Consider the following 22,253-nt stretch of genomic DNA (forward strand, 5'->3'; position numbering starts at 1 on the left):
GGCAGATGGAAACACACTTTGGCAATAAATTACTTTATATCTGTTGGTGCTGCCTCTCTCGGGGGAATTTAATATAGTGGCACTCAAATTGCTATATGCATGCAGAGGCATCAGACTGGCTTTTACATGTGGTATCCCTGACAGTTCTCTGGAAGAATGCTGCTCCCAGGAGCCCCTGGAGCGGTGGGGACAGATTCTCACAGGTGTAGCATGGCTCCTGTGTTTGACTCTCAACACGCCGTTGTGACTTCTCGGGAAGGTGCAGAGTAGTTTCTATGGAAAATGCCAGGGAATAATCGTAGGCCTAAAAATCCTCTTCTGTGACTACAGCCGAGCTGTGCTTTCTGGCCAGTGAGACACAGACTCTTCTTCCCTGTCTTCCAGCAAGGCTGAGGTTATCCAGAGCAAAGCAGATCAGAGTTCGTTGCTCTACCAGCCGGCCACAAACTGCTCCTGTAAAAGTGTGTGCGTGCGTGTGTGTTTGTGGCTGTACTCTGCTAAATGACCGGTTCAAGGAGGAAATGCAGCTGGCATGGCCAACCTCCAGTGCAGGCTTTTCCCACATTCCTTCCTTTTGACCTTCATCCAGCTGCATTCCTTTTAAAAATCCCATTGGAGGCAGGCTTCTTTCAGCCACTCTGTCAACACACCTCAGCAGGTGCCAATTTTTGCATCCGTTTTGTGGCTGTTTTCTCTCTCTTTTGTCAAGGTTATTTGTAAAGTTATCCTCAGAGAATTTCCAACACAAGCTTGTGAGCTTCCCCTCTCGTTGGTACGAGGAGTGCATGCTGCAGGGTATTTGAGGTCGCAAGGAGGTTGGGAGGAGAGCTAATTAGCGAGCCCGAAAAGTTATTCCACTAGGAGTATATTTGGAACCTGCGGTTCGGAGGGGTTTGCACTCTGGTGCTGTGGAGACAAACAGCTCGAGGCATAGGCGAGTGAAGGTTTGCCCCAACACGTCTTCTTTCTCTGGGGTGAGTCTGAGTGAGGCCAACTGCAGTTCAGCCAGCCCATCTCCTTGGCCTGAGGAGCACGTTTGATAACGCAGCGAGGGTGTTTTTTGTTTCACTTTGTGCTTTCACTCCAGCAGGGTGGGGCAGGCGTTCGGGTTTTGACGTTTCCCGCAGGACCCGCCACGTAGCTGCCGCCATTTAGGATCAGTCTCCACATGCTGGCTGCTTCTGTGGCCTCACATTTTTTGTGGTAGTAGCTCCAAAATGGCAACCTCCACTCTGCCTTTGTTTTCTGGTCCAGGGGCAGTGGAGCAAGAGAAGAAGCTGTGCAGTGCTGCCATTGGAAGTGCCATGCAAGGAAGCCCTAAAGAGTTCCTTGTAAAGCAGCTCGAGCTTTAACCCACCCTCCTCTCCCATTTCCGAGTGCTTTGGCTAAATGTGGCAAATGGGAGCAGCCATAGGGTGAGAAGGACTGAAAACCTCTCTACAGACAGGAAGCTTGCCATGAACTCACAGAAAAAGAGAGGTTTTTTCCCCACATGGAAATAGCAGATGGTTTTAAGAATCGGTACCAACTGATATTTTGGCCAGATCCAAAACTAGGATCTGACTTCTAGGATTGTCTAGCCAAATCAGTGCAGTTGGAGGGTTTGTATGTTTCATCCCCAAGAAATATTTTCATGCTTTTCCAAGTGTCTGTCATGGCCTCATCACTCTTTCCCTGTAGCTTTTTGTTGTCTGAATGGGTATCTGGTTACATGTGTCTGTTCAAAATAAAGGGGATCACTTCTTACATGGTATATTTCTATTTCTCACGTGCAGACTTTGAGTGCTTCAGTTTCCAAGGCTTCCTTCTTTCTGTATCCCAAAGATTAGTTGTTTGGCTTCTGGGATGAGAACAAGGGTGGGAGAGCCTTAAGAGGAGATCTCTGCCCAGTTGAATTCTTGGTGCTAGGTCCCCTGGGTACCATTCTGCAGTCCAGCTGTATTTTTGCTGTATAGGGTAAATGTTCATGGTTACACTATTGCTTTCTAATGCCCTTTGCTGAGCAGAAGTGCAGATGTTTTTCTTTCAGAAGTTTGTATTACAGAGCCTTATCAAATGTGACGTGAAGTTGGTTTTTATTTTTGAATACGTGTGACCATTTTAAGAATTTTTTTTTCATTTTCTCCTTCCACTGGATGATTTAAACCCTACCAAAAAAGAAAAAAAAAAAAGAAAAAACAACCAAAAACCCACCAAAAATTAAGCAGACCAATGAAAGGACTTGAATGCTAACTTTCAATTGAAAAGAAACAGCAACACTACTCTTGTGAGACAGTTTTCTGCAGTGTTCAGCTTATTGGTCCTGCTCAGCCTTTCCTTTCCTGCCTGCTCCCTGCCCCTCTGTGACACTGAAATATCCACTTCTAGGATAACCTTCTTCCTAACCCGAAGGCTAAAAGTTCATCCCCTCTCTTCTTCTTCCGTTTAAATCATCCTTGCATCAGCCAGATCTACTGTATAGAGGGATCAAAAGCTCTTTTCCTTCTGCCTTATTCCCATCCATATCAATATCCAGGGCCCTGAATGCACTGCTCTCCAGCGAGGTAAAATTTACATCCCTAAATACAATACTTGGGATAGTAACCGCAGTTCTAGATCACCTTGAAAACCTGGGGTAATTTTAAGTCTGCAGTATCCTAATGAAGTAATTGTCCTTGTTTGATAAATAATCAATAATTTGGGAGATGGAGTTAATTGCTGAAAAGTAGCATTGCTCTGACTCATGTTGTGGAAGCCTAGGAGCCAGGCTGAGGTGTTCCACTCACAGAAACAGCACAGGCTATGCAACTAATCCTAGTTTTCATGAAACTTCAAAGGAAAAGACACCAAATTAACGTGATACAGGCAAGAAAATGCAATAGAAAGCATAGTAAGGAAAGTTGTTGGTGTGAGTCCAACATGTGGTGTGAGTTTGGATCCTAGTAGAGATTCCAAACTCAAACTCTCCTGGTGGCTTGGACTAGTGATTTAATTTCTCTGTGCCTTGGTTTTGTAGCAGTAGAAGGGGCAAGAAAAGGAGCTGTCAGGCAATAATTAATTGATTTTTCTGTATTTCGAGGTCTTTAGTGTGAGGGAGTGATATTTTCAATTAAATTCTGATGAACCTTGTTTCAGTTGGAGACGGGGCTAACATCAGCACTCAGCTTTGGAATATCCTGATCAAAATTTTCCCTGTATTTTACCATCACATCATGCAGTAGATCAGAGTCCCAAATCCAAATGTTGAAGTTCTCATTCAGATTTGGACTTTGCCTATTTTTGGTCTGCTTCTGACCACGACTAAATACATTCTCAAACTGTCCAGTTATTAAAAAAAAATTTAAAATACAAAAAAACCCCAAAAAACCAAGAATGGATATGAAAGTTTCATTTAAACAAAGGATGCAGTTAGCAGTGCCAGCCTACAAGTCCAAGAGTATGAACAAATCAGGATGTGATTACTTAAGGAGAATAGGCATAAAAGAGCACTTCTGGAGTACTTGTTATTGTCCAAAATATCACTGAAATTCTGATGACTAAGTACAGTCTGCTTATCTCTATTTGAAACAGTGCTGTACGGATTCACTATTTCTAAAGGTCTTCTTTCCATTTCTATATAGATATTCTCCCTTCACATTTTGAAGGTTTGAAGAAGAGGATTGTTTTTCGAGTCACACTAAGTAAACATTAAATGCATGCAGGCTTAAAACTAAAGCATGCATGTTATGTAGCAGCAATAAAAAGTGCTCGGCTTGCACGACTTATGATGCTCAAGCATTGCCTTGTTAAAATGCCAAAAAAAATTTTTCTTTGCATTTTTTTGAAAAGTTAAATCTCTTCCTTTGACCTTGCAATAATTAACTTTTCCGTTTCTTTGGACAAGTGATATTTATTTTACTGAATGCTTTTATATTACAGATAAGGTGGATGAAATAGTGCCAGTTTCCAAGCCATCAAGAATTGCAGACAATGCAACTGTGGACTCCAGAGTGGCAACTATAAAACAGCGGCCTTCCAGTAGATGTTTTCCCTCAGCTACAGATATGAATGTAAGTGGGAGCCACGAAGTACTGCTTTATTCCCACTAATTTATCTAATTCCTTGATTAAATAATGCCCAAGGCTTTGTAAGGGAAGAATTGACATTAATACGATAGCACGTATTAAAAATTAAATGCCAGAGCTCTGAAATTGCATCATTCAAGTGCAGAATTTAATCTTACAAAACTTTGCGGGTAAAAAAGATAAAGTGGTTTTCTTGCATTTTGGACGTACTTTTCCGTTACCCACCTTAAGCTGTTGCCTTGTAAATAATATCAGCACGCTCCACTTACAGCTGCTGTCCTTTCATGAGTGTCTAAACAAAGCCCAGCCTTCCCTTCCTCTCCCCCTCCTCCCCAAAAATAACCCCAGATCTATTATTTTCCGTAAGAATTCTCAGTGAAAGGGGTGATGGATGAGGCATTATTTCCACGTAGGAGAGACTTTCATACTTTAACGCTGTTGGGTTTCTGTTTGTTCTTTTGTAGTCCATGTATGAGAGACAGGGTATTGCTGTGATGACACCCACTGTCCCAGGGAGCCCTCAAGGTCCTTTTCTGGGTATACCTCGGGGTACAATGAGAAGACAAAAATCTATAGGTAAAATGCCTCTCTTGTATGGTGTTGTTCATTAATAGCATACTTTAAGTAACTTTGCCTCTCTCCTAAAGCGGGCTTCTCCGACATCTTTACCCCAGTGAGTGGCTGTTTAATCTTTGTACAAAGATTTTCTTTTTCTCTCAGGAGAAAAGAACTTTGTGTGCAATAAGGTGGTGTAATTTCCACATTCTGCTTGGCAAGTATGGACTTAAAATTTGGTTATTTTCTTTAGAACGTGCCCTCTAATGAGGACAAAAAAAAATAAAATAAAATGATCAGCACAACCCTTTTGAAAAACATTAGGGCAAAATATTATCTTTTTTCTTCATTGTAATTGAGGTGAAAGTATTGTGATGCTGTGTAGTTCACAAAGAAATCCTGTTGATCAAATGGATTAAAATTCACCTTTTTTGTTTCTCATTTCAAATGATGGCAATAGATGTTTTTGCAACAAAGAAACAAAGAGCAGACCAAATTTGGGCTTTTTTTGTTCTTGCTAGTAATCTTAGCAGTGACTTTTGTCAATTTAGAAATTCATTATGCTGATGTAAAATTAGCATCCAAACGATCCCAGTATTACCCAGTTTATTTATGTTAAAAGCCATATTTGTAATGATATAATGTCATCTTTTGAAATGCAACATTATGGGTTTTTTCCCCAGTAGGATCTTCACAGTCCCTTTGCTAAATTTCAATTGCATCTTAAAAATTCATTAGGTTTCTGAGTTGTTTTATTATGTGCATTTGTAGAGTGCTGGAGCAAGGCAGAAGCAGCTCCTCTGCACAGAATATCTTCTCTGTTCAATATTTTGAAAGAAAATTTGCTTTTCTACAGCCACCTTGATGATACATAAACCCCAAACATTTGCCTACACATCAGTTTAATTAAAAATTCCGTAGCATCCTCTTCAATCCTGGCACCTCGCGTGTCCAACAGGAAAGAGTGATTATGGTGGGAATCAACCTAAAGGCCTCTTTTGGAATTTTGCACACTCCTCATGCCACGGGGAATGCACCCTGGAATTTTGGGTTGGATGGAGAAATAGTCCAGCGTGAGGCATCCCGGTGGATGTGGCAGTGTTTTAAATGCACTCTCTGTTTTTTCAGGAATAACGGAGGAAGAGCGGCAGTTCCTGGCCCCTCCCATGCTGAAGTTTACCAGGAGCCTCTCAATGCCTGACACCTCCGAAGATATCCCACCACCACCACAGTCCTTACCTCCCTCACCACCGCCACCTTCTCCCTCTCTGTACAACTCCCCCAAATCCCTGACGTCCCGGAGCTACGGAACGATCAAACCTCCATTTAACCAGAATTCAGGTGCAAAAATCTCTTTGGTTAGGCCCGAGAGCGTGGGGACGATGATAAGGGACAAAGGGATCTATTACCGGCGGGAGCTGGACCGATACTCTCTGGACTCGGAAGACCTGTACAACCGGAGCGCCGCGGCTCAGGCCAATTTCAGGAGCAAGAGGGGTCAGATGCCCGAAAACCCCTACTCCGAGGTCGGGAAGATCGCCAGCAAAGCAGTTTACGTGCCAGCCAAGCCAGCCAGGAGGAAGGGGATGCTGGTGAAACAATCCAATGTGGAGGACAGTCCAGAAAAGACCTGTTCCATTCCAATCCCAACCATCATCGTCAAAGAGCCATCCACCAGCAGCAGCGGGAAAAGCAGCCAAGGGAGCAGCATGGAGATCGATCCTCAGTCGTCAGAGCAGCCCGGACAGCTCCGGCCCGACGACAGCTTGGGAGTCAGCAGTCCGTTCGCAGCAGCCATCGCAGGGGCCGTGAGGGACAGGGAAAAGAGGCTGGAAGCCAGGCGCAATTCCCCGGCCTTCCTCTCCACAGACCTGGGAGACGAGGACGTCGGATTGACCCCACCGACCCCCCGGATGAGGCAGTCCAAGTTCACCGAGGAGGCAATGTTCAGCAGCGAGGATGGTTTCAGACAGCTCATGTCGCCGTCGCCGATCCCTGCGCCCAGAGAGCCTGAAAACCTTTTCAACAGCAACGAGCCCAGCAACCAGAGCGACTCAAGGACACTGAACGCCCCGTCCAAAACGAAAGGTACTGACAACAGTACGGCGGCAGCCAAGCCCACGAGTGCTCCCGGCTCGGATAGCTACGTCCATCCAGTCACAGGGAAGCTGTTGGATCCCAACTCGCCGCTTGCCCTCGCGCTCTCTGCCAGGGACAGAGCCATGAAGGAGCAGACACAGCAGATTCCAGGCAAAGGGGACGCTGTCAAAACTGACCTTAACAAACCGCTTTACATCGACACCAAGCTGAGACCCAACATGGAAACGACTTTTCCTGTTACTGCCACTGTCACCAGGCAAAATACCCGCGGCCTGTTGAGACGGCAGGAGACTGAGAACAAGTACGAGATGGATGCAGGGAAAGAGAAGAAAGCTGAGGAGAAGAAGAACATGTTGATAAACATCGTGGATACCTCGCAGCAAAAATCAGCTGGCTTGTTGATGGTGCACACAGTGGACACGGCAAAGTCAGATGATATGCCCGAGGATGAGGAGGAAAAGGGAGCTGAGATGGAGCCAAGCCCTGAAAACTCCCCGCCGGAGAGGCCGGAGGGCAGCGAGGAAGCGGAGGGCGAGCTGAGCGTCCCTGCCACGTCCGAGCCCCCGGCTTCTCCCTGCAAAACCATCGTAGCCGCCAGCTCCGTGGACGACCCCGTCATCCTGCCTTTCCGCATCCCCCCGCCGCCCCTGGCCTCAGTGGACATCGACGAGGAGTTCCTGTTCACCGAGCCGCTGCCCCCTCCCTTGGAGTTTGCCAACAGCTTTGACATCCCTGATGACCGCCTGCCGCCCGGCTCGGCGCTGACAGACCTGATGGCGCAGAGGAAGAACGGCGCCCCTTCGCCCAGCCAGCCTGCAAACTCCTTGGACGGCAAAAAGCAAGCGGGTCTCTCAAACTGTTTGCCTGCCTCCTTCCTGCCACCCCCTGACAGCTTCGACAACGTCGCCGACTCTGGGATCGAGGAGGTCGACAGCCGGAGCAGCAGCGACCATCACCTAGAGACAACCAGCACTATCTCAACGGTGTCCAGCATCTCTACCTTATCCTCGGAAGGAGGGGAGAACGTGGATACTTGTACAGTCTATGCAGATGGGCAAACATTTCTGGTGGACAAACCCCCAGTACCTCCTAAGCCAAAAATGAAGCCCATAATCAACAAAAGCAATGCACTTTACAAGGATGCGCTGATTGAGGAGACTGTAGACAGCTTTGTGATCCCTCCTCCCGCTCCGCCCCCGCCTCCCATCAGTGCCCAGCCCAACCTGGCAAAAGTTGTCCCCCAAAGGACATCCAAGCTATGGGGGGATGTGCCGGAGGTGAAAAGCCCGATTCTCTCAGGCCCCAAGGCTAATGTCATTAGTGAATTGAACTCAATACTCCAGCAAATGAACAGAGAGAAATCCTCAAAGCCAGGGGAGGGATTGGAGTCGCCAACTGGAACGAAAACTGCGAGTCTCAGTACAAGGTAAAAGTAATTAACCAAATCATTTTCAAAAAAAGGCTTGATCTTTTTTTTTTTTTTTTTTCGCATCCCTCTGCTAACTTCTCCTGTAAATCACATAAATTAAAGAAGAGTGTACTCTGTATTTGCTTAACGGATAGTCTGTGTCAATCAAGAGTTTTTATACTGTCAACATTTGTGCTGCCTACATGATAGGACAGGGGCTTTCTCAGCCTTCAAGGTTTGCACAAACCTTGAAGTTGTTTTGATGTGAATTTCTTAGATTTCTCTTTAATTTTTTTCTCTCACTTTTTTTTTTTTTTTTGTTCTTTTTTTTTTACTCTTTAGTGTCTTTCATTTTAAAATGGGGTGATAATTTAATTTTTCTTCAATCCCATGAGGTATTTTGGCTTCAAACGGGTAAAAAAGTGTTTTTGCCAAAGGTTTCTTTGCATTCGCTGTGTGGTGTGATTTGATTCATGCTGAGACCTCTCCTAGTCTATTTCATTATAAAGTATTTTAGAGAATTGCTGGCCAAAATCACTTAGCACTGTCCGTGTTATTACCAAACCACATCTGTATGGAATGTGGACAAATTATCATGAAATCCACAGTAACGAAAAAAAGAAAGCTAATTTTGTAAGTTTTATTAGGAGACTGAGGTATTTCTTTTTGCAACAGCACCATGCTGGTTTTGTTTTTTTAAAAAAAGATGCCGCCTACGTCAATTTTATTAGAATTATTCTGGTGGTTAATAAATAGCTCAGCCTTTGGAAAGCTGCTGTACTTTGCAAGGATGAAGATCATTTGTTTATAAGGGAAGGGTGTCTCTGCTGATTGCAAAGATTGCTCATTCAGAAAACAGTGCGATCCACAGCCTCAGCATCACACAGTTAGTTATTACTTCCTGCAGGATGGAAGTCATCAAACCGGTGGCGGTGAGGGAATTCAATTTTTAGAATTGAAAAATGGGAGTAAAACCACAGAAATTCTGGAATTCCTCTCAGTGGCACTTGACTAAACAGAGCAGAAATTGAGCTGGCTCTGCAGGAAAAGCCTTCATACATGAAAAAAAAAACCCACATTGTTTTTGATAGATGTTGATCATGGTTCTTGTTAAGCCCCACGAACATGTTGTCTGTAGCTTCGTGTGTATAATATTATTTATCAGCTTTTATTTTTAAACTGAAAGGTATTTCCAGGTTACAGTGGAGATCTTTAGCATCCTTATTTTATTAGAAAATAACTGAGGCTAGCGACTACAATGCACTGTAAATATGTCAAAGTACTCTCATTACTGAGAGCAAAATGACAAGTAGAAGTAAATAGAAAATTGTTGTGTTTTTTTCCTGAAAATACATTTTTTAAAGTTATAAAGGGTGGGAAAAACTTGAAAAACTATAGCACTTCACTGGAGAAGAGCAAACTGTTATGTAAGCAGAAGTAGCCCCATGCATTACCTTTTAGAGGAAAAGCTGACTTAGTGTCACAAATTATGTTGCTTTTTTTTTTCTGTCCTTGAGGTTTTTTAATTTTTCTAACTCAGCTTTGCCAAATTACTACATCTTCGTTATGGAATACAGTTGGGGGTGTGGGGGGAACCCCACCCAAAGCATCATTTCCATGGGGCTGAATTCCTGCTTCTTCCCTGAAAAGTAAACACAAACACTCATCTTTGCAAACTGGAGAGAAGATCCTGGGATGCACCAGTGCCAAAAGAGCTATGAGGGAATAAATGGGATAAGCTGGGAGTGGCAAAGGGCCGCAAAACCCTTGGCCATCATTTCACTGCGGGAGAAAACGACACCTCCACGGCATTCCCCGTGGGAGCAGGAGGCAGGAGGGCTGGGTTTTGGTTTTTCTGCCATTTTCCAAGCTGCTGTGATTACTTCTTAATTATGAGCTGAATTGAAGCTGCTCAAACCACCAGGAAAGGTTGCTAAGGATTTCTTTTTTTAAGCAAATAACAATCCAGGAGACAGCAGAAGAGAGCCAGCAATCCAGAGACACTGGAGGTGTGTTTGAAAAGGTGCTGCAGGCAGTGTCTTTTCATCTCAGCGAGGGGAAGGCAGAGAGATGGAAATGGACACGTTCACTTGTGGAAACCAGAAGCCCTGTGGGGTTTTTTTCCCACTGCTTTTACTCCTGCTTTATCTCTCTAAAAGTTAAATTACAGCCTTTCTAGCACGACTGCACGACTGACACAGTTTTTTTTTTTTACAAAGCTGTCAAATATTATGACCAAGGAATACCATCTTGTGAAAATTTCAAGTGCAAAAGCTACCATTTAAATTTCAAAGGTAAAATTCCTGGAGTTCCTTGGTTTTTTTCCCTGTAATACTCTAAAGCTTATGACAACCAATTGTTGAGCTTGCAACCCTTCCCTGTGAGGTAGCATTAGAAAGGGACCAAGGAATTTTGGCTCACAAAAAGCAGGAATTCTGCTAAATTAAAGAGCAAAAATAAATGTAATAAACAAGCCTGTTCCTCTCCTTCAGCCAAGGAGAGGGATTGGGAAGAGTTTATAAATAGGAACAATGTTCACAGGCTCGCTTGGGCGGTGCTCGCAGCACAGGCAGCCTGATGAAATTAAAAATATGTAACTGCTTATGGGGCCATACATGAAATTAGAGACCAGAATGGAATCCTAAATCCCACTAGGAATTCTCTTTGCACAGGCAGATGTAAAACTGGGGTTCACTCAAGGCAATTGCCCTGTTAGGGTGGCACGGGGTAAATTAAACTACACGTAGTTGGTAATGGCTGGCTGCAGTAACCCATAAAAACACCTTTTTTGTGTGTTTTTGATAAATGAGGACTAGGGAGAGATCATTCCATGGTCCTGAACAGCTTTTCCCAATTATTACATTAAAACCACCCTATAGTTGCTTTTATTCTCTGCACCGTGGTTTAGCAATCATTTTCCATGGTGTATTTATAGTTTTCCTCTGGTTCTTATGGAGACACCAAGCTTCAAGATTTTTAAATAGAGCGTGGAAACGCTTGGCTGGAAACCATCTGCTCCACAGCGGCAGTGACCAGCCCGTGGGATAGGAAAAAGGAGCCCAGGAGGAGAAGGGAAAGGAGGGAGAAGTGAGAGGATGTGCTTGCTTACTTTCTACTAATTAAAGTGTATTTAAAAGATTTGATCACAAGGTTCAGGAAGTTAGCTTCAGACCCCACTCCCAGTTTTGGCCACCATTTACTTTAAGGAATTATGGCCATCAGTTGGGGTGACAGAGGTTTTAATCTGGTTTATCCATGTCCTCCCACGGGCAAGGAGGATGGGACTTGTCAACCACAATGCCAGAAATACAGCAGGGCTGTAAATCCACTTGAGAGGCCCATGGCTTTTATGGGGAGCTGATGAAAGGACTGGGAGAAGAGCAGAGCAGGGCTTTCCCTGGGAGAGAGGAGGAGTGTTTGCTCTGTCTGTGACCCATCCGTTGTGCAGCAGCACGACCATCAGGTGAGATGAGATCCAGGGGCTAAAGGCAGCGTGGCTGAGGCAGGATAAACCCAGGGGCTGCCAGGGACAGTCAGCTCAGCCCCCAGGGAACACAGCATCCTCCCTCCCTCTGTGCCTCTGGAGCACTGATAAGGGATAATGAACAGCAGCTCCTGCTGCTCTCCACCAGCACCACACCAAAATGATCCACGGCTTTGCCAGAGGGAGAAACACTTTCAGTTTTCCTGTGTTTGTCCAGCGGTGTTTGCACAATCCCGTGGCCTCTGGGGCACACTGGCATCACTGTTGGTGGCAGGAAATACTCGTGGTAAGTGTGGGAGTTACGGAGGATGCTGTGGAATTGAGTCCTCTGAGAAGAATAACCTGCACTGTGCTGGAATAACAAGTTGTAAAAGGGGAACTGGCCAGTGGTTTTGGCCATCAATGAATTAGGTTTTTTCATGAGTTCCTGGAAAAGTTCTTTTATTTTTCCACAAACAGGTAAGACAGAACAGAACTCAGTAATGAGTCCTTTATAGGGACTGATCCTACATTTGGTTTATTGTAAAGGATGTCTGTGTTTGGCAGAGGATGAAATAAGTGCCTTGATTTTTCACTTGCTGCTCTCCCATTAGACTCATCTCACGTCGTTAACTGTTTGCCAGCCGATTTCACAGGACTGCTTGCTTTGTCAGTGATTTCTGCAGTGTTTCAGTCATTCCATTTTGTCATTTTTATTTGCTGTCATGACTGCTGTTGTCAGAGGAGAGCCATGCTGAAGTGCCATGAAGTAAGTGCCAACCGTAAAGCATGGACTATTCGATGTTGTACATTCTGCTGCTTTTTAATGCTCACTCATTGTTATTGCATTTCAGTGACTTTGGTGGTGACTGTGTTTCTCACAGTGCAGTGTGGATTAGATCATCCTAATCCAGAAATGGTAGCCATCCTAAAATGGGATCTAGGATGTCATCTCAAGGTGAAATAAAAGCCACATTCATCAGAGGAGTACTCAGAAAATATATTGGTAACACGAGCACATAAGACCAGATTCCTGAATGTGTCTGAGCACCTAAACAAGGGTCAGGACTTTTCAGATATGGCCCGATTCTGCCAGGTTCTGGGAGGTGGAGGGGTGGGGAGGGATGATTAATACAGTTTTACACACCTCTGTGAGGCTAAAAGTAAAGACAAACCAGCCCACAGTCTTTTGCCCTTGAAAGCTGTGGGTTTCCCCCTGTTCTCCTTCCCGCTTCCCTTTTCCCTGCAGTTCTCTGAGCAGAGAGGGCTGGGGCTGCCTCCTGGCCCAGCACCATCCCCTTCCTGCTGCTTTCCAGACATTTCACGTGGAAACTCCTGCTCCTGCACAGACAGACTCCCACAGACCTTCACGATTGCTCCTCACTGGCAGCAGACACGGAGCATCTCCCAGCTCTCCCCAAAATAACACCGATGTGAGGAGCTCTGGATCCTGCCAGTCAGCACGTCAGCCCTTGTTCTTCACCTGCCCCCAAAACAGACAATTCTGGGCTTACTTCCCTTTTGCCTCTGACAACAAAGTGAAAATATTCAGAGGTGAAGGCAAAGTTTGGGGTTTGTGCAGCCTCCAAGATCTGGACGAATTTAATTTCTTGCAGTACCCCTGTTACAGGGACTCCACTTGTTGCTCCTCTTGGTTTTTAAGATGCTTTTCTTTTATGCAATGGAAAAGCTTTGTCAGAACCAGCAAGTCTTCTGGAAAGTTCTAGGGTAAAACAACTCCCAGGAGCTGAGAATAATGTGGGGTTTTTTTTTTTTATTTTTCCATGGGAGCTGCTGCACTGATTTGCTTCTGCTATTAAGTTAACGGTAAATTTGAATGTTGCAAATGTAATTTAAAATTTAAAAGAATTTCTTGCTTACAAGCCGTGCTGATGGCTTTTATACTTGGAGGCCACATGGTTGTGACATATAGGTTATGTATTTTGATTTTAATATGAGGCAACATAATGGGTATTGCAATCAGTGCAGGCTCACAGCAGCAAATGTTTATAAATTACCACCATATGCTGATTATAATAGAGCAAATTTTATTTAAAATAATTATCGGACTTTTCACCTTTTTTAAAATGAAATTTGGGGTTGGGCAGGTTTAATACGGATTTAACATGTTTAGGATAACAGATGATCAAATAAGGCATAAGAAATGGCTCTGATTAAAAATCTGGAAACCCCATAACACAACAAACCGTGCCTGCTCTCCAGCTGGAATGTGCTTGCTCCTTATTAACCAGGGTACCATTCAGCCATAAAATGCAAGACAGATGATGGTTTCAAGGCTGTGTCTGCACCCCAGATCATATGGGAGATGTCATAAATTATAATTTAGGATGCACAGGAGTTACATAAATACCCTTGGTTGTTTTTTGTTTTTGGTTTTGTTTTGTTTTTCCCTTGGATTACAATTACAGTGCAGCGTGAAAGAATGGAGTTGATATGGCAGGTGGAAAAGGGGGGAAAGAACGTGGGAAAATAATCTTGGAGTGAAAAGCATGGGACTGAAAGCCTGGAAGTGCTTCGGCAGACTTCCCTCAGCTTCACCATGGCTGTGCCCCTGCCAGGAGAGCTGAGCACTCACATGGCTATGAACTGAGCTGGCATTGAGACCTCTGCAAGCAGCTAAAATTAAATTAAAAATAATAATTAAAAAAAAAAACCTTATCACTATCCCAGAGTTTTGTTTAAATAATCAGCAGCCCTGAACCTCTGGCTTGGAAAAAGCAAGGTGCTGCTGCTTGCAGCCGTGTGAAGCCAATGCTTTGATCCGGGCTGACAGGAAGCAAAGGACCAGGATGCCTGGGATGCTCTGCTCACCCTGGGTATTCCTGCCCATGGGGCTTGGACAGTCAGGAATACTGTCACAGGACACCAGCCAAGGAATACTTCAAATGAGAGCACAGAGTTTACTTTTGAGGGGTTTGTTTCACTGTCTTAACCTCCTTTATTTAAAGGAAAAGTGACAGTAAATTCCTGAAAGAGGCTGGGCAGGGAGCCTTTAAGAGGAGCAGTCTGGAGGAGAAGCAGCAAAAGTGAGTTGCAAAGCACTGAGCCTGGAACTGTCAGTCAAGCCGTCGTAATTATCTTTCATCACCTGCAATAAAAGAAGGTGGATTTTCATCATCCATTTGATCTTGCCACAATGGGTGTAAATACAAAACCCTAATTTCTAGTATTTGCGAGACAGGAAAGTTAAGTAGAAGGGTGATTGCAGGTAAAGATCAGGGATTCATTTCTCTGTTTATACAAAGCTCATTCTTGCCATGACTAGGATAGCACTACCCCAACCTTTTTCAAAGCAGGCTTTTTGTTGGTTTTAAATTATATCATGCCTTAGTAATGAGCGTGAGACTCCTAATGCTGAGGTAAAGGAGGTGGAAATAACTTGCTCCCCTTGGTTAGGAGAATTTAATAGTCTCTTGCCACAGACTTTTCATTTGTAGGAATGCTCAGCTCCAACCCTGGAAGACAATGAGAGCCATTAGGTGCCAAAAGCATCGCAGGAAACACTCAGAACCTTGCCAAGTGTTTCCTTTCTTTGTTAAATTACAAAGCCGTAAGTGCTGGAAGCGTTGTTCCTACTGGGTTGTAAGTGAAGTACCAATCTTGCAAAGAGATCCCCTTGTTCCCATTGAATTACACGGAGCAGCCGGCGGGAATGTTGGTGTGAATTAGATGTGTGTTCTCCCAAAAGTTACTCCCGGTGCTCCTCTGGTGACAGGGAGCTTTGTTTGAATGGGACCTGCCGAGAATGTCAGTGTGGCAGAGCTGCACCTCCCTGGGCTGTGGGTTGCTGGTGAAGTGCCAAAGCCCCGGGGGTGATTTGGGGAACACTCAGGGCTCTCCAAAGCCAGCAGCCAGCCAGGGAATCACTGTCTCCAGCTCAGGGCTGCAGTGAGGGAGAAAGGGATGAATAACTCGTTTGTTACTGCCCCACGTTGCCATCACCCTGCTTTTCCTTCAGCTCCTTGAGATCCTTTCTGCACAGCAGTGAATCTGCTGGATTCTGGAAGCATTTCCATCTGACATCATGCACACAAGCCGTGCTCAGTTGTGCCCAGGCAGGACAGGACAGGCCTGGGGATAGTGCGGAAACAGAGGGCTTCTGTCAGGGTCTGCGCTGGAAATCTCAGTACAGCATCAGCCACAGCATCCTCTGGACTCCACGGCATTGCTTCCAGGATAAATAAACCCTTCCTTTGCTCGGCAAGTGCTTTAAATTGGTTGTGTGAAGGTTTTCCCAGTTGGCAGGTTATTTCTGAAGTGAAGAAGGCTGGAGCTCCAGGCATCCAAGGGCTCTGTGGAGTGCATGCGCTGACCAGCAGGGTCTTCTCATGGGAACAAAGGGCTGTGGGGTCAAGCCTTTGATGACACTAGCAGACTCAAAACATTCTAAATTTGCTTCTGTAGCCAGCGGGCTGAAGCAGAGGGTTGTGTTCCTTCACCCACCCTGTCACGCTGGGCATCAGAGCGAGCCTCTCAGCGAGGTTCGTGCCTGCTTCGTTCGTAATCTGAAACTCCTTTTCTTTAGGCAGAAGTTGATCCCAGCCACATCACCTCCAGTCATGCACAGGAACGAGAATTTTGTCTCCTTAATTTTGTAGTGAAACTGCCAGAGTATAATTTCTCTGTGGAAGGAGATAGACACTGAGAGGTTTTAGGCACCTTAGAAGGACTGTTTTATGTTTAAAGCATGGATCGAAAGGGAAATAGGAGAAGCTCGTTCTATAAACAAACAGTGCTACAAACATTCTGCAAAATTCACTGAGTGAAGCCCCAAGATCCAAAACCCATTGCTCCCGAAACTTTCCACAACTACTATTATTAGCTGTTAGCTGTTACGTGTACAGCCAGAACCGAAGGATTCCAACCCTCTCCACTTGGCAAAGGGAAGATCAATCCTGTTCGTGCTTTGCGGGGAGCACAAAGTGCTCATGTGCTTGTTCCACTCAGCATTTCTCATTTAATCAGGAGTTAATTTTAATAAAAAAAAGGAGAGACTGTGCTCTGGAGGGTGTTTTTTCCTGGACTGCCCCTAGGCAAAGGTTTTGTCTTTTATCTATGGCTTACCATTGGTGGTGGTTTTCTGGGAAAGAGCTAACGATCCGGTTTTTGTACTTCTAGATAAAATGTGAAACTGCCCAAGCAATTCCCATGCCATAATTACCATGTGCTGATGGGGCCGTCCTGGCGGCCAGCAGCTCTAACTGTGCCTGTCTGTTTGCCCTTGCAGGAGCACGGAAGTCATGAGTACTGTCTCAGGTACACGAAGTACAACAATCACTTTCACTGTCCGACCCGGAGCCAGCCAGCCGATCTCACTGCAGAGCAGGTCCCCAGACTATGACAGCAGGACCTCAGGAGCAAGGCACGCTCCCAGCCCTGTGGTTTCACCAACAGAGATTAATAAAGACATCCTGCCTGCTCCTCTGACTGCTTCTGCTTCAGCCTCATCTCCTTCTCCAACTCTGTCCGATGTATTTAGCCTACCCAGCCAGCCCCCTTCTGGGGACTTATTTGGCTTGACCACAGGGCGCAGCAGGTCTCCTTCTCCCTCAATATTACAACAGCCAATCTCAAATAAGCCTTTTACAACTAAGCCTGTCCACCTGTGGACTAAACCAGATGTGGCAGATTGGTTGGAAAGTCTAAACTTAGGTGAACATAAAGAAACATTTATGGACAATGAAATAGATGGCACACATTTACCAAATCTACAGAAGGAAGATCTGATAGACCTTGGAGTGACTAGAGTTGGGCACAGAATGAACATAGAAAGAGCTTTGAAGCAGCTGCTGGACAGATAAGAATAGCTATTTTGCCTCACAAACTTCTGTTGATAACTAGAGATGGGCTGGTACTGACATATCCCAAATGCCTTGTCCGTCTGCGAGTGCCAGCAAAATTGGGGGGGAGGGGGAAAACAGAGGAATCCCTGGTACTCAGGTGATGCAGACTGTCTGCTACATGCCCAAACACAAACCTAAAGATGCTAAAGAAGTGGGGCCATTTTATTTCAAAGTTGTGGGGAGATGTGAGAGAGAGACAATTGTTAACTTTAGAACTCTTGATACTGCCCTTAGCTGGGACCGTCGCGTGACGATTTTCTTTTAAAATTGCAAGCATTTCAGCGTTTCTTTTACTGAAAGAAAAAAACAATTTGCATTTTATTTTTATTCTCGTCTTGACACTCAGTCTCCAAGCAGGCTTCCTTCCCCAGCCCTTGGTTCATTTTAAGAGGACAGGTTGCTCCATTACCACTCAAGCCTCGTTTTATCAGTAGCAGGGATATTGAGGCGGGCACAGGAGTTCACATTCCTCTTTTTTTACTGGCGTAGCTCCCTGATCTGTTGGCAGCGAAGCTAGTTGTTCTGCTGGAATCAGTCCAAAGGTAACCTTGCTCTGTTTTACCTGGTATTTCTTTATTTCTGCAGTGGTATTTAGCACTCTTCCAAGGTGGGCAGAACAAGTTCAGTGCACGCTCCATTGTCGTGGCCTGTGGGATGGTGCAGGCTTTGAGTAAAGGCCGAGGAGGTACAACACTTAGAGGTACAGCGAAGTGAAGCCAGTTTGAACCTGACAGCCCCAAGTTCTCAGCCAGCTCAACTGCTGCTGAGTCAAAATATGAACTCCACAAGCCAGGACAGACTTTGGTGTGCAGGCACAGCTTTGGGACTTGAGAGTGAGACACTGAGAGAGGCTGAGCCCTGAGAGGTGCTGTTTAATTCAGTGAGTGGTAAGTGCCTGGGTATTTTGAACAGCAGGCCGAGAAGGAAGGAGAAGTGAGATGAATGTTCCCATTGAAGTCAGTGGGAAGTGTGCCAGGATCTGAAGTGAGAGAGGGATTTCAGCGTGTTAGGGATGGAAATGCTTCAGCTCATTGAGAGGAGGCAGGGAGGTGATGCCAAGATGGAAAGAGCTGTCGAGTGTCTCGGGGTGTGCGTGTTCCGAGAGCCAGGAGTCCTGGGGAGGGATCCAGGCTCTGGTTTTATCACTGCTGGCAGGAACTGACTCTGGACAAGGACAGAGGGCTGGGCACTGGCCCCCAGCCCATTCCTTGGCATGAGAGGCGGGAGCACCCTGCCAGAATCCAGGGCTGGGAGTGGAGGCAGAGAGAACTTTCCAGGAGACTTCATCAGCAGGGGAGAAACACCCACTGGTGGTGTTTCACAAGGCTTTATTTTCAAAAAAAAAAAAAACAAATACAATATTATGATTTTTTTCAACTTTCAGGTTAACAAGTCTCTCTCTCTGCATGTTTGAACTCCCCCTTGTAATTAACACCTCTGAATATCTGTGAGTTTTGTAGGACTTTCTGGACAGAATATTCAAGATGTTCAAGGTGGATGAATTGGGTGCGGATGGCTAAACTGCCTCCCTACCAAACTTTCAGGTTCCCTTACATTTTGCAAGGTAACCTGAACTTTCTTTCCTTGATATGGTCCTTGATATGGTCCAGCCTATCTCTAATTTTTTTATTATTGTGATTATTTTTTGCTCACAAACAAGTGTCTAATTAGGTCTGCAACAGCCCTAGTATGAGTACATAAAGTTTAGCATTTTAAATATCTTTCTTTACTGCAAGTTTAAATAGTTGTACAGATAGTTTATAAGCACAATATTTTAAGAAAATAAGTGGCTGGTCTACTGGGCAGCCTTTGTGCCACTTCAGTGCTAGGAAGTTAAAAACAGAAAAAAAAAAAACAAACAAAAAAAAAAAAAAAGAAAAAAAAAACTTTTTGTGGTTTACTACTATTTCTGTGGAATAATTATAAAGTCTTGACCTTTTTAAAATCAACCTCATTTGGATGCATCTGAACCAGCAGAGCTGTGTTATATTTTCTATCTTTGCTAGAACTTCTACAGAGGAGGATGAATATTTCTTCAAAAGTGGTTACAGTTACCAACGCATTGGAAACTCATAAAAATCAACTTATTTAAGCCTCCTGCCCCCTTTATGGAACAGCAAATCTTTTGACTTAACATCTGTTACTGCGCTCTGTTTGTATTTGGGGAAGTTCCAAGGAACCTTGTAATAAAAACGAAGCACTGAAGGCGTTTTGCTGTCGCGGAGTGCTGAGTTTTCCCATGGGAGGTGTAGAAAATGGCAGTTCCACTCAGATAGGTCGATGCAGGCAACTTGAGGCCATCACACACTTTAAGAAGTGAAAAAAAAAAAAAAAAAGAAAAAAGAAAAAAAAAAAAAAAAGGTAATTTAGCCATCGTTTGTCTTCCATTTGGTGATACGACAGAATTCAGTAAATAAACCACTGATGCCATGCTCTCTCTTTTTTTTTTTTTTTTTTTTTTTTGTTTGTTTCTTTCTTTCTTTGGGTACAGTTGCTATTACCTCTATAACACGTGCCAGAAATACGTTAGGAAATAAATGCAGTAGTAAAAAGGAAAACGTAGAAGTTGACTTTTAAAGCTGCTTTTTTTTGGATCACAACCTTCCTGTTGGTTGAACTTGCCCTGGGCAGGTGCTGGCACACCCAGTAACTCCCAGGTGAGCTCGTCCCTTCCTCACACAGGTGTGGCTCCTGCTCGTGCATCTCTTCGGGTACTCCAAGAGCAGGTGAAAGAGCTGTAAGGGAATAGTTTTATTTTTCACGCTGTGTCCTGTGAAGCAAGAAGGTAAGGAGACCTGAGGGGACCTACTTGGACCACCAGAACGCACCTCTGCCAAGTTGAGTTCGGTCTCCAGCTCTGAGGGGTGGTTTGAAACAAAACAAAGAAAGCAATAGTAACAGATAACGCCGTGGCCTCCGAGTATTTTCACCAGGGGGGAGGAGAGAAGACCCATTTCTTTCATGCTACTCTGATAGTGAAAAACAAAGTCGTTAGAGATCTATGATATTCTGGGTTTTAGGATCAACTTTTGTTTATATACTGTAATTTAAATAAATTGCATTTACATGCCTAGTTTCTGTAATATTTGTGTATACAATACCAAAATCTTACAAGATGTAAATTGTGTATAACTGCACAGACTCCTTGCCCTAGGTGTCTGAGAACATTTTAAGTTTAATTCATATATTATAAAATGACTAGATGTGACTGTTGATTTACAGAATTTACATATCACAAAGAAGTTAATTATTTGTGGTACTTAAGTTAATAAAAAAATAGTGAATTTTTTTTTTCCTTTTCCTCTCAGTTCTTAAAAAGCATTACCCAGTTGATCTGGCGATGATTATGTGTATGAGCCACAAATATTGATAATTTTTCCATTACATTTTTTCTTTTCTTTTCTAGATATTAATATGTTTCTCGCTATAGTTTGTGTAACAACTTGTGTTCACGTTATCTATGTTGCTGTAATTTTTGTGCTTTAATTCCTCTTATTTCGACTGATTAAAAAAAAAAAAAAAAGAAAAATCAAGCTCCTGTAACTTGCACTTTTCCCCAATCCTTAATACTCTTGTATGGCAACCAAAATTACTGTAAGAAATAAATATAATATTGCACTAAGGGTGTGGTTCTGATTGCAAACAGAGAACACTGTCTGGATTTTTATTAAAAAGGAAAAAAATTAAGTTGCCAAAAAAAGTTGCAATTTGTTATTGAAAACGCATAAAATGCTTTAACAAAATGTAGATAGAACTAAGTGAGAATTCTTGATTTATTGTTGGGAAAAGCATTTCCTGTTTATTCCTTTTTTTTTTTTTTTTTTTTTTTTTTGGTTTTTTTTTTTTTGTTAAAGCATTTTTTATGCCAAATGTTCCGTTCATTTGCTGAACTTCACGGGTCACGCTTGAAATCTGGAAAAAGCAGGAAACTTCGAAGGGGAGAGGTAGAAAACTGCATTACCTGTTTTTTTTTTTTTCTTAGTTTTATTTTAATTTTTTTTTTTTTTTCCTTAAGGTGAAATTCTGAAACGCGTGGAATGTTCTTTGTGCGGGGGGGGAGCTCAGGCCCCCGAGCTTTAGCCCTGCTGCTGCTCTGCCACCCCTCGAGGCACTGAAAAGTGGGGCTTTGGGGTTTTTATTTCACTGGGGGGCTGGAGTTCCTCTGGAGCAGAGCAGCTGTGCGGAGGGGAGGAGGGACCAGCCCTCTTTGTCCGACTTTGTGCATCTTATGACTTTAAAATCTGTTCCAGCAGGCTCTGTCTGTACTGCGAATAAACAAGGCTGAGAATGAAAAAAAAAAAAACCAACAACAACAAACAAAACCAAAACCAAATGAACAAAAAAAAAACCACCCGAAAACCAAGGGAACAATTCACATCTTCTTTTGGCTTAAGTTAAAGATTTGTTTTTCTGTCTTTAAATGGTGATGCAATGAAGAGTTTTTCTTATTTTCTAAGATATTGGAATAAATGCCTAGAACCGTTGCCATTTGGTTTCATATGTTCCTTAACTACGATTCTCTTCTCAGCTGTCATTCCAGCTCATCATTTTTGTAGCCCCCTGTTATTATTTCTCTCATGATTTCCCAACAGCAATTACTTGGCAGCTTTGTTTTGTTAAAAACATAAACTAGAACCAGCCTGTTTGGGTTTTTTTTTTTTGTTTTTTTTTTTTTGTTTTATTTACTTATTTCAGGTATTGTGACAAACATCTGTGTATCCAAATAAAGTCAGGTACTTCCAGTGCAAAACAAAGAATGCTTTGCAATTGTCACTGCTTGTTGGCCAAAGAAATGAGAAGAGTTGATCATTGCTGTCGTT

At 43.8% G+C, this 22,253-nt stretch overlaps 1 protein-coding gene across 1 annotated transcript in view; it reads left to right on the forward strand.

Moving 5' to 3' along the window:
* SHANK2 (SH3 and multiple ankyrin repeat domains 2) overlaps positions 1-18,780 on the forward strand; it is a 243,135-nt gene extending 224,355 nt beyond the window's left edge. Inside the window, exons 18-21 of the mRNA XM_066320448.1 lie at positions 3,898-4,028; positions 4,508-4,619; positions 5,727-8,124; positions 16,818-18,780. Of these exons, the coding sequence (XP_066176545.1) occupies positions 3,898-4,028; positions 4,508-4,619; positions 5,727-8,124; positions 16,818-17,391 (3,215 nt within the window). The 3' untranslated portion in view covers positions 17,392-18,780. The remainder of the gene's footprint in view (positions 1-3,897; positions 4,029-4,507; positions 4,620-5,726; positions 8,125-16,817) is intronic.
* Positions 18,781-22,253: the final 3,473 nt, after the last annotated feature.

This window comes from Sylvia atricapilla, chromosome 6 (assembly GCF_009819655.1).
Source record: "Sylvia atricapilla isolate bSylAtr1 chromosome 6, bSylAtr1.pri, whole genome shotgun sequence".
NCBI classification, from domain to species: domain Eukaryota; kingdom Metazoa; phylum Chordata; class Aves; order Passeriformes; family Sylviidae; genus Sylvia; species Sylvia atricapilla.